This window comes from Sebastes fasciatus, chromosome 19, assembly GCF_043250625.1.
Source record: "Sebastes fasciatus isolate fSebFas1 chromosome 19, fSebFas1.pri, whole genome shotgun sequence".
Lineage (NCBI taxonomy): Eukaryota > Metazoa > Chordata > Actinopteri > Perciformes > Sebastidae > Sebastes > Sebastes fasciatus.
This window is the reverse complement of record NC_133813.1, coordinates 11522903-11535795: the sequence shown is the minus strand read 5'-3', so window position 1 is coordinate 11535795 and position 12893 is coordinate 11522903. Positions and strand designations below refer to the sequence as shown.

General features: G+C 40.1%; 1 protein-coding gene across 4 annotated transcripts; it reads left to right on the top strand.

Annotated features, from left to right (window-relative positions):
- The first annotated feature begins 752 nt into the window (after positions 1-752).
- LOC141757307 (bromodomain-containing protein 3-like) lies at positions 753-10732 on the top strand. 4 transcript variants are annotated; one of them, XM_074617711.1, is made up of 11 exons: positions 753-903; positions 4339-4683; positions 6302-6439; positions 6526-6661; positions 7321-7445; positions 7549-7878; positions 7956-8084; positions 8183-8365; positions 8806-8921; positions 9010-9284; positions 9417-10732. In XM_074617711.1, exons 2-11 carry the CDS (start codon positions 4489-4491, stop codon positions 9518-9520), a joined length of 1731 nt encoding a protein of 576 aa, XP_074473812.1. In that variant the 5' UTR covers positions 753-903; positions 4339-4488; the 3' UTR covers positions 9521-10732. The 4 variants fall into 4 exon arrangements, with proteins under 4 accessions (XP_074473812.1, XP_074473813.1, XP_074473810.1 ...); XM_074617712.1 differs by lacking the exon at positions 753-903 and adding an exon at positions 2314-2596 and having other exon boundaries at positions 7552-7878; XM_074617709.1 differs by lacking the exon at positions 753-903 and adding an exon at positions 2314-2596 and having other exon boundaries at positions 8183-8380.
- Positions 10733-12893: the final 2161 nt, after the last annotated feature.

Below are 12893 nucleotides of genomic sequence, written 5' to 3'. Positions count from 1 at the left end.
CCGGCACCCGGTCGGTAACGAGAAGACAACGTAAATCTCTGTAGAGCTCCGTCACTTCACAAGACACGGGAAAGCTCTGTTGGTCTGGAGGAGCTGCAGCAGTTATTTCTGCACAAACGTCCCCTGTGCATTCACTAGATATTCTCAGAGCTAAACTAACTCTTCTGCAGTGTGTAGTGAGCGCGCGTTCACGTCTAGAGGTGGAGCGAGCTGAGCTGTCTGAGTGAAGGCGAGCAGGCAGAGGAGGAGGGTACAGCGGCTACACGCGAACGCGCATATGCGAGCGCACGACCCGCTACATTTATACGTGTACAAAGTTACAAATAGTCCCTTTAAATAAATAATTAAAATTAAAATTAAAATTAATAATAAAAGGTGCAAACACAAGGTGCAAACACAGACATACAAAAAACAGTCACAAACATAGAACATAACACAGTGAACAAAGTGCGATGGTGCAGCAGAATAAAAAGTGGATGGCAGGATGATTAACAGAGTAAAAGCAGTATAAAAGCAATCAGGTCTTTAAAAGTGCTATATATTAAAACCCAATGACTCTCCAGTAGTTCTCCTTGTATAAATACCTGATAAATAGATAAATAGAAGTGTCAGTGCAAATAGTAGTCCTGAAATGTCTGTTTCATTTCCAGCATGAGATGTGGGGAGGGAGGGGTCACGGATAGGAGATCCGAGAGCCTTTTTATTATTTTTTTTATTTTTTTTATTATTATGTTTCTGCACAATCTCCTGTTCCACTCTCCAGTGGTCCAGCAGGTGGCGGTAATGCACCTCTAAGCTGGTTTGCCAATTGCCAATAAACACCAAAGAAGAAGAAGAAGAAATACTTATGTTGTCCCTTATGTTGTTTTAGGAGTGGTTTTTACCAGTTTACCCTGCTGAAAAGTAAGTTTTAATCTGATTTATAATGCCAATTTGCCATGTGTGCGCATGTTGGTAATTTTAACATGGTAAGGTCATTTTCGGAAGGTTTGTGGACTGTTTTGGGCTCAATTATTGGGAGTTTGACTAATTTACCTCAAGGCAGTTAGCAAGATAATGGCACTAAAAGCAAACGAATGTACTCTCTAAAAGTAGCCTGAAATGTCGACGTGTAACGTTAGACATATCCCCTCTTTGTCACCGTCAATACAAACTATTTTATATAGTTATATTAGCATGGCCCACCACACTAGTGATGTGTGGGTTGTGAACGAGCTGGCTCAAAGAGCCGGCTCTTTTAAGTGAATCATGAGAGCCGGCTCCCGTTGCGAACGAGCTGGTTCAATGAGCCGGCTCTTTTAAGTGAACGATGGGAAACGGCTCCTGTTCGAGAGACATTTTTTTTTATTTTTTTTTATTAATTCAAGGCAGAATGATAGGGTGATCTTCTCCGCGCCACGGGCACTCCATGCACTGACTGTGACTGAACATTGTTAATGATGTTCGTGCACCCAATCATGTGATGATAGACAAGGATCATACGATCAAGCAGGGAGGGGCGGGGTGCGCGTCGCGCTGAGGGTCTACAGGTACAGAGCAGGAGGGAGAGAAAGAGGGTCAATACAGCCAACACTAAGGTGCACATTGATTACAAAAATGGGCAGAAGGGATAGCACGGCAATAACGAGGTTGGGGCTGGGTCACTGTGGACTAAATCATGGGCTGGCACTGGTTTGTAAGCACCCAGATGGAAAGTGTATCTGTGGAGAGGCAGAGACTGTAAGTCATGTACTGATGGACTGTGCCAGATATCATGCAGAAAGAAGCCTCATGTAGGCAGAACTGTCAAAAACTGGCGTCACAGACCACTCGTTAAAATCAATACTCAGCACGGAGAACAGCGAAACAACAAAGACTGTAATCGACCATCTTCGTCGCACAGGATTCTACATGAGGATTTAATCCAACCAATGGCGATCTACAAGTCACCTGTGGAGGGCAGCAATACGCCTCTGATGCGTAGTCTGCCACAAATTACAAAAGAAGAAGGAGGAGAGAAAGAGAGAGGAGTGCGGTGCGCGAATAGCAGACAAGATGAGTGACAGTCGGAAACGAAGCAGCATGTAAAGTTATGGTATTCTGGAAATTAGAAGGTTTAGTATAATAATATTGAATTATTTAAGTGATATATGTGCACACATAGTAAGTATATGTCAAAACAGTGTTAAATTTGGCTGAATTATAAAAAAGGCAGAAGTGGTACAATGAAGAGCCGTTTGGGAGCCGAAAGAGCCGGCTCGTCTTGGTTTGCTGAGCCAAATGATCTGGATCACTAAAAAGAGCCTGAATTCCCATCACTGGTACACCCTCCAGCGCAGTAGGTGGCGGTGTCGGTTTACTATCCGCCTATGAAGCTCTTTATCGGGGGAAGCAGAGCGCGCTCCTCATACCTCTGACTTTTTGGTATCAGTCATAAAGTTTTAAAGGTGCTCTATAGTGCACTCTGGATAACTGGGCTTTCTATTTGGGCTTGTGTAGCATCTTCCGAAGCCTCCTGAACTCTCATTTTAACCTGCCTTCTTCTCATGAAAACGAGTTAGTAAACAACTCTACAACAATGGTGTCGACAGGTTGCCAGGTTGTGTGAGGATAACAGGTAAAGTTAGCTAACTTGTTAAGGTAACTAGCTCTGTGTTGAAACTCGACCTCCTCAAAACAAAAGCAGGACTCTGGGAATTGACTATTGTATGCAAAGTCCTTAAGTTGGCAGTATGAGACTTTAGTTTATGCTAATGACTATTCCTTATTTTGTAATGGCGACTTGTTGTTTACAAGTTTATGACACTGAGCACCAGCTAGCCAGTTAGCTTCAGTAAAGCTAACAACACACCAGCTGTAGCTGTAGATTCACACACGTTTGCTAGCTTTCCCTATATGTAAGATGGTGTGGTGCTTTATTTGTTGTACTTTTAAAAAACGAATTCTTTGCAAAGTCAGCTTTCACATGTGTCAAGTGTCAACTAGTAAAAGCCAGTTGGTTAATTTATTGCACTTACTGTAACTTACCTGTGAAGCTACACAGTCTCCTCTTCAATTGTGTTAAAAGCCATGTGTTTCCTTTTAAAAATGTCTAATTTGAGATGATCTTTGGCCACTTTTCCCCCCCTACAAATTGACAATAAAACACACCCAAAATCACATTTTATTCTAAGATATGGAAAGCCACAGTTTAACACTATTATGTAGTCATATTTACTATTATGTAGTCATATTATTTCTTTATATTAATCTTGTCTCTAGGTGGAGGCTTCAGATAAGCCCGGTGTTTTTTTTTGCCTCTTCCTGCACTGTATATTATTCTTTTTTTTTTTTTTTGTTATGTTGTATAGTCTTAAATTGTGCAACATATATATGTATATAAGTAAAAAACATACAAAGTGACAATAAAACACCCCCAAAAATCACATTTAATCTAATATTTGGCTTGTTTCCTGATGGATTCATTGGCCTTTTGTTTAATTATTTAAAGTTTTTTAAAGATTTGGTGTAGATTTGAACTGCTACCATGACAAAATATTTGTGCTGTCTTTTTTTTTTCTGCCTCTCAAATATACTGCAGGGAGAAATAGATGCATGAAGTATATCAGATCAGATTATTTTTTTTCGTCTCTAACTTCTCTCATTATTTGAGGAGTATATTATTGATTGATAAGATCACATGCGGTGCAATGAGACTTCCTTGTCTTTATTAACACTTCATGTTGCATCCCCTCCAACTTGGTAGCACACAGCAGCTACTCTCTGGCTTGATTTCTTAGTTGTGAAAAAGACCATTTTTGTTGACACTTTACCCAGCTTAAAGCCGTTCATGAACAACTCTCTGCGTACTCTGAAATCCCTGTGATTAAACCAAAGAAGAAAAGAAAGCCACAGTTTAACACATTATTTGTCATTAAAATAACAATAAAACAAATGGAACAAACATTTCAGTCATCACTGATATAGGCTCCTTGGCTTGTCCAAAAAGTAAACAAGAACACCACATTAATTCATGTGAGCTGTTCATAAACATATTTTCGACTTCAATAATGTCTTATGTTGCATACCAAGTTGAACTCAGACTTGACAGTTTACCTTGGTATGGAGTCTATTGTGGGGTTTTTTTGGTCAAAATTTAGACTCAATGTGTTTGGGAGGTTGTGTATTCTGCTGTGACCTTTTGTTTTTGAGAGTCCATCCCCACCACCCCTGCACTGCATCCAAATTTGAACATAGATCAACCATAGTTGCGTTAGGCTACATTGTCAGTAGAGGCTGCCTGTTCTGTATATATTTCTGGACCATAAGAATGATCTCTGACCTACCGCGCTCGCATAACTCTTGTTTTTATGTCAACAGATCACATTTTCTGGTGTGAAAACTATGAATGAAGTGAGCCGGCGTTCCCTCAGAGCCGTTGATGAGCTGACAGACGAAAGAATTCACAGAAGATAACAGAAACCAGCAGAGGTTGTGTTCACCTGTTGGAGACCAGTCGCTGCTATCGTCATGTCAGCAGACACGAACCCGGACCCTCCACGGTTTGTGAATCCTCCGCCTCCCGAGGTGAGCGACCCCAGCAGGCCTGGTCGGAGGACAAACCAGCTGCAGTACATGCAGAATGTAGTGATGAAATCCCTGTGGCGGCACCAGTTCGCCTGGCCTTTTCACCACCCTGTTGATGCGATCGCTCTTGGAATACCAGTGAGTAGTTTGCAAATGTTGTCAATGTGCTTCACAACATTTTAAAAAGATGCTTTAAATCCAGCATTTATCGCAGCACACTGCAGTGTGTAGTGCTTGTTGTTATTTTTATTTTATTTTTTTAAAATCAATTATTTATTTATGTATTAAAAAATAAATAAATTAGGGCTGTCTGTTGATTAAAATATTTAATCACGATTAATCGCATGATTGTCCATAGTTAATCGCGATTAATCGCAAATTAATACAAAAAATGCCCTGTTCAAAATGTACCTCAAAGGGAGATTTGTCAAGTATTTAATGATCTTATCAACACGGGAGTGGGCAAATATGCTGCTTTATGCAAATGTATGTCTCTTTATTACTGGAAATCAATGAACAACACAAAACAATGACAAATATTGTCCAGAAACCCTCACAGGTACTGCATTTAGCATAAAAATATGCTCAAATCATAACATGGCAAATGCAAGCCCAACAGGCAACAACAGCTGTCAGTGTGCTGACTTGACAATTTTAAGGAAATTAAATGACAAGTTTAAGTTATTATGTACGGGTTAGACATTTTTAATGTAGCTATTACCACCTGCCCTGAATTTGCACATCAAAAACACATCAGGAAATAATTCCTGAAATAAACCCACATCTGCGGCTTCCATAGCGGCTTTGGAAAGTTATAAATCTGCTCTCTGTAACATGCTATTTTACTAGCTGCATAAATATCCTTGTTAGAGGCAGTTGTATATTTGCTACCAGATTTTTTTGTACAAAAAAAACCCTGTTCTTTACAAATAAATTAAAGCTGCGTATCGGCTTTGGACGCCTGAACTTGGTAATTTTTTTTCACACAGGAACTCCCACTGTGTAACTGTAACTGTCTGTCATCCGTCTAAAATGTCATGTATGTGTTTGTTTTGCCTTGTCGGAAAGGGTCTCCTTTCCTCTTTTCTGTCACTGAAGTAAAACTGCTTCTAAATCCTTAAATTTCCTCTTGTTTTTGTCTTTCTTTCGTTGCTGCCATTGATGTTGTCTTCTTAAGTGTTGTTTACCACTGTTTTTTTTTTCTTTCTCCATTGGTTTTTGTCTCCTCCTAATCCTCATGTACATCCAATTTAAACAACAACACAGTGAGTATCGAGGCGCTGGAATGTGGCATTACACTAGGTCTCGATCTCATCCAATATTTATGAAACACATAACATAACGAATGAACAAAGAATTTTCTACAATACCCTTGAATCTGTAATACTGTATTTTTGTACGTCATTACATGCTAGTCAGTATTTAATTCATTACTTAATACTTTTAAGTAGGTAATTATGGAATTTAACTAACTTGATTAACTAATTTAATAGGGACTATTTCTTAAGTAGTCCCTTCTGTAGCTCTTAATTAGTCCCAATTAAAGCGATGGCATATCCAGAGTAATAAGGGTGTTAAAGTGGATGATTTATGGCAAAAAAAACTATGAAAATAAGATCAAATTTTATTAAACTGGAATGATCCTGGAAGTGAGTAACCGTTGAAATGCAGGGATTGTGCACTACTAAACTTTTCTTCATCAGATCCTTTTGTAAGACTATATTCATCTGACACATTGACTGTTTTTCTTAATCAGGATTATCATACGATAATAACGTCTCCCATGGACTTGGGAACCATCAAGAAACGACTGGAGAACAACTACTATCTGAGTGCAGTTGAATGCATGCAAGACTTCAACACCATGTTCACCAACTGCTACATCTATAACAAGGTAAGGAGCTTCGTGATTGGTAAAAGCACCACGCCTGTTATCCTCACAGAAACTAGATCCTCACAGACTCCCCACTTGTCTTCTAGCCTACAGATGACATAGTGCTGATGGCCCTCGCTGTGGAAAAGGTTTTCTTGCAAAAAGTTGCCCAGATGGACCAGAGGGAGGTGGAGGTTTCTCCTCACGCTGCCAAAGGGAGGGGCAGGAAAAGCACCAATCCAGGTAATGAACTTACAGGTATGAACATCTAAAATCTATTTAATAAAATCAAGCGGTTTCACCAAGAGCTCCCTTAACACATATGTGTTTCCTTAATTTGGCCCATAGCATTTTACAGGTGTGCAAAACATTGTGACCGTCATTGTGTGCGTAAAAGCTGAATATTTCAGCCTGCATTGAGCATCAGTGCCACCCTAAAGTCTCTTGACAGTTCAGCCAGCAGCTGAGATTAACCGCATCAGTGACCCTCAGCCTCTCTTCTTTTTTTTCTTTCTGTTTTGAAATGACACTGCTCAGAGCTCCAGACCAAATACTTATTTTCTACCCTGTGGGTCCTCTTGTAAGGTTTGATTTTGCAGTCACAGAAATTGGGTTTCTTCTTAAGCGTGTCTCTCCTCATTCCACCTAAATGATAATGCACATTGGAAATGTATACGGTTATCAACATGGTAATTGTGGGTGCGTCTCTACTCATTTAATGCGTACATGTTTGAGGGCGCACAAATTCACCGCCACTAAGAAAAACAGGCCTGTGTGTGTGCTTTTTTTCCTGAAATCGGAGGGGTAAAAAATTATATTACTACTTCGCCTAAGATATATATTTTGGTGTCTTTTTTCCCTTTCTCTATTCCTTTTAATTTGTGTTTATTACATATATGCAGGTGGACAGAATGAAGCTGTGACAATGTGTTCTTCAGCTGTGTCGCCCTCATCTCCGCCAAGCCTCAGCTACACGGTCTCCAGCTCACCCCCGATGCCCAAAGACCTTTCACACAACACCACAAAAGTGAGTCGCCATTTATGTCTCTTCATATTATTTTAAAGTTATAGATCATGAGGAGAATTTTACCTTATTGTGGTGTTTTTTTTTTTTTTTTGTGCCAATGAAGAAGAAAGGGCTGAAGCGGAAGGCAGACGGCGACACTGATTTCTCCTCAGCAACCGTAAACAGCTTGATTGATTCATCACGAAGCAAGAGGAGATATGACAGCGCGGGCCGAGCCATCCATCCCTCTAAGAAGAAGGACTTTGGAGAAAAGGAGTTGCCACAAGAAGAATCCGAACAGCTCAAGTTTTGTCGCGAACTCCTGAAGGAAATGATGTCCAAGAAATACCTCGCCTACGCCTGGCCTTTCTACAAGCCTGTCGACGCTGAAGCTCTTCAGCTACACGATTACCACCAGATCATCAAATACCCCATGGATCTCAGCGCTGTTAAAGTATGAATGCATTTCCTCTTATGGTTCATCTGATTTTGCATGATGGTCGTTGTTTTGATAACTTTTTTCATTTCCAGAAAAAGCTGGAGGGAGCACAGTACCAGGACGCACAAGGCTTCGCTGCAGACGTCCGGCTAATCTTTTCCAATTGCTACAAATACAACCCTCCACATCATGAAGTTGTCTCCAAGGCCATAAAACTTCAGGTGTGTTTTGAATCATAAAATTTAATAATTAACTAATTTAAGATAAGTGGCTCAGTTTTTTATTTCACTCAATTCTCCTTTCGTCATGCATGCTTCAGGGTGTGTTCGAGAAGAGGTTCGCAAAGATCCCAGACGAGCCAGTGGAGCTACATTCACCAGTGAGTGGCGCGTCTGCTAAGAGTGCAGGTTTTAGTGGGACAGACGCCAACAACTCCTCCAGCCTAGACAAATCAGACTTGGCAGAGGAGGGTGCCGACCGACTTAGCGAGTTACAAGAACAGGTGGGTGCTCGACAGGTGGGTTTCCACACATATCTCTAACTCAGTCTTGTTATTTAGGTGACTCTTTACTTTGCAACATCCCTGTTTTCCTGATGGATTCATTGGCATTTTGTTTAATTATTTAAAGTTTTGAAAGATTTGGTGTAGATTTGTACTGCTACCACAACAAAATATTTGTGCTGTCCTTTTTTTCTGGCTCTCAAATATACTGCAGGGAGAAATAGATGCATGAAGTATATCAGATCAGATGATTTTCTTCTGACTCCTCTCATTGTTTGAGGAGAATATTATTGATTGATAAGATCACATGCGGCCTAGCATACAGTAAATCACTCAATGAGACTTCCTTGTCTTTATTAACACTTCATGTACACAGCAACTGCTCTCTGTCTTGATTTCTTAGTTGTGAAAAAGACCATTTTTGTCGACACTTTACCCAGCTTAAAGCCGTTCATGAACAACTCTCTGCGTACTCTGAAGCCCCTGTGATTAAACCAAAGAAGAAAAGAGAAAAGGACAAGAAAGAGGACAGCTGGCAACATAAAGGCAGCTTCAGGTAGGACGTTTTACATAACTGAAGAACTTTTTTCATAGTATGTCACTTCCATAGAGAGATCTTTAACTGATTCTGTCTGGAATTTCAGGCAGTCGTGGAAGGAAAGCAAAGTCTGGGATTCAGACGACGAAACTCTGCAGATGACGTACGACGAGAAGCACCAGCTGAGCCTCGACATTAACCGGCTACCTGGTTTGAAGCTGGGCCGCGTGGTGCACATCATTCAGAGACGGGAGCCCTCGATGCGCGACGCCAAAGCGGACGAGATCGAGATCGACTTCGAGATACTGAAGCCGTCCACTCTGCGTGAGCTGGAGCAATACGTGAAGTCTTGTCTGTATAAGAAGTTCAAGAAATTTCAAAGTAAGTATGAAGATCCTCCTCCCATCTTACTTTGAATCATTTTATATGAAGGTGCTAAATACCCAGAACATTTAAATGCCATCAGCATCTGTAGCATTTAATTGATTGCTTCCTTTACTTCCCTTCATCCAGAGAGAAGCAGTCGAGCTGCGCCTCATCACGTCGGCTTCAGTAGCTCTTCAGATTCTGCCACCAGCAGCTCCATCGACTCCAGTACAGAAAACAGCGACTCGTGACAGCTGTAATGTTTGTATTTATTTCTTCTTTTACGACCAAACGAGAGTTCTTCAAAATGTGGCTTATGTTTGTGTTATGTTAAAATTTTTGGAAAATCAAACCTCCCACACAGCGTTTTTGTATTCAGTGTGGCTTTCCTCACTCTCTCTTTATAAACTGCAATATCCGTCACTGGTGTTTCTTATCAGACGCTATAAATTCACAACATAGCCTGGATGGCATGCTGCTGGGGCTGCAGCGCTTTTCATTACATCTGAGTTTCAATCAATATCCTGTCTCCGTCACTCACTTGGTCCATACTGGTTAATTATAGTATAGGCCTTCTTCAAATACACCGTAGGAATGCAGTTATATTCTTTCAAACATCCAGTTGTTGCTCTAGACAGCTCTCAATAGCAGCCATAGCGATCATGCATCTATTTCTTTTTCAACACTTTTCCAGCACTTGATGAATGTAACAATTCAAGTTCAACCTTTTTATTTTTACATTCAAAATGTTTTGTTTTATTTATGTCTTGACCTCTGTTTTGAATTTTAATGTCTTCGCAAACAAATTAATTTGGTTGCCATCCGGAGCATTAAATGCACTGTTTATAATAAACTGTTGAATGACCTTTTGTAAAGGGCCACACTCAGTGTTTTGCATGCTGTAGTCCATTTACTATAAATTACTTCTACTGAATATTTTCAGCACGATGTAGTGATTTAATTGTGTTTTTCCCCTCCACCCTGGCTTCTTAACATCGTGGTATGAAAGTCAACTTGCAGAGACTTGAGTTCAGTGATCCTTCAAAGTGAACATCATGTCCACTGTTATTTATGTCTCCTGCCGTTTTGTTGCATGGTAATGCAGTGCAGACCTGTCAAACCTGCAAACATAATGTAACTTTGGCTACCTAACTTGTTTCAAGTCTCAGCTATTAGATTTTGTATTCAGTGTGAACACAAAAACAATCAACTGGGGTCTGGAAAGTCATGTTCAAATATCTGAAACAGCCCAAAGAGCAGGGATGTTATTTGTAGTAAATGAACCACAGCATGAACAAAAAAACAACAATGAAATGGTCCCTTATGTAAGTTTTTGTTTCAAACTGTTTTTCCAACTATTTGGTTGTTGTTAATATACCTTTACCTTGTGATGAGATCCTAGTATTTCATCTATCTGCTCTGTCTCTTCTGATATTTTTTGTCAATAAAAGTAAAAGCACAAATTTTGCCTTGTGTTTATTTAAAGGGGAATTACGCCCGTTTTCAAAGTTCATACATTTTATGCCTATGCTCCAAGACAGTACAAAAATATCATTTAACATGAGCAACTCTCTCCCAAATCCCAAGTTAGAGTGCCAAAGCTCAAATTTGTGATGTCATAGGGTATAAAGTGTGTAGCTGCTCCATAGACAATGAATTGGGAAAGATGTTCCAGATGCCACTGAGAGTACCCAGGGGAATGTTCTGAGTATATGGGTACATTTTCTGTTTCACAACGGAGAGCACTAAAATAGAATAAAGCTCATTTGAGTAGAAAAAAAGAAAACAAACAATCTGTTGGTCCACAAAATCATTCTCCAGTTCATCGTCTATGGGGCAGCTCTTGACTTTATACCCGATGACATCACACGTTTGAGACTTACTTACTCTGGTTTCTGGCTTTGAGAGAGAGTAGCTCACATTCCCAAATATTCATTGAACTTACATAGGCCATGGAAACAACATATTGGGATTATTCATTTAGGTGGTGTTCCCCTTTAATATTATATTCAATTTCTGCCAATAAATACCCCTAAATGCTATACACTGTACCTTTAATTTATTTATCAAGCAAAAACACCCATGGCTCTGGAAAATGGCGGATATTGTTCACTATTTTGTGACGTTTTATACGAAATAAATAATAACAATAAAAAAATACATACAAAAATAAAACTACATAGTTACATGTTTTGGTATGTCTGAGAGAATATGAGAGAAATCAAAAGACTGCTTCAGCAATTTAGTGCTAATCTTAGCGTACAGAGATATCCTGACCTTTTGCCCCATGTATGGGTCAAGCTCCCGACAACCCTTCCTAGGCCATTGTTGCCATGGAAACAATATATTGGAATTCTTAATTTGGGTAGTGTTCCCCTTTAACAGAGTAGGTGTAAAATGCCCTTAACATTGTGCCCTTTAGTAAACAGTCTACACCAGTGTGAAAGAAAAAAACCCTCTCGCCTGGAACATTTACTCCACTTTCAGCTGGCCTGCCAACTGCTCAGCAGAAACTGGCACAAGCCCAAAGCTGACCAGTTCAAACAGCTGGTGCCTCGGCCAGCTTCACGCTCCGTCGGATCTCGGTGCTTAACTCTTTTCAACGTGGGCTGGAAGCGCTGGAGATGTAGTGTGTATGGGAAGACTGTGGCTCATATTGGCAGAGAGAAGATACGAGTGGAACAGTGCTTGCAGTTCAGTAATCAACCAGGAGATGGCCATCATGCACTATCCTGAGCTGTATTAACATGACTTTTCATGGTTTTCACTTGTGTATTTATGAAAGTGCTGCAGTTGGGATGGGTTATATAGCCTGTATTCTATGCATTTATTGTTTATCATTATTGTTTGTCAATTGCCTCATGAGAGAAATGCAGCTTAAAGCTTAAAGAACATTAATTTAAAGCAGCAGTGGGTAGAATTGGAGCAAATATGATAAAAAAAAAAAGTTATTTTTATAAAACGGTCACTATAGCCTGACAGTAGTCGATGGGACAGGTAATCCGGTGCTTCTAATGGCATCTGCAAGATTTCACAGACTGGAGGAAAACAACCAATCAAAGCTGATCTGGAGTCTGCCGTCTCTGAGCAGCTGTCAATCACTTGCGAACTCTGATCAAACGGTCAAACTAGGCAGCGCTGATCAAATATGAATCAATATTCTGTTACTGTAATGCCTATTTCTTGCCTCAAATGTTTTCAGAAACAACTTGGTAGTTTACTGTTTAGCTGTGAAATGAGAAAGTGTGTGACCCAGCAACCATGTTTAGATCAGTTGAGGAAATACCAAGCACCGCCCACCAGCCAGAGCAAACTTTCTCATTTTACAGCTAAACAGTACACTACAAGAAGTTTCTGAAAAAATTTTACGCAAGAAATAGGCATTACAGTAACAGAATATTGATTCATATTTGATCAGCCCTCCCTAGTTTGACCGTTTGATCAGTGTTCGCAAGTGATTGACAGCAGCCTTTGTTGAATGAACAGCCAATAGGAACGTTCTCTCTGAAATTACCTGATTGGTCAAAGTCTCCCGTCAAGGGCTAGATTTTTTAAAGCCTGAAAACAGAGCCATGAGGAGGTGCAGAAGTCTAGTTTTCTCTCTGAACACTTGAATTACAATAT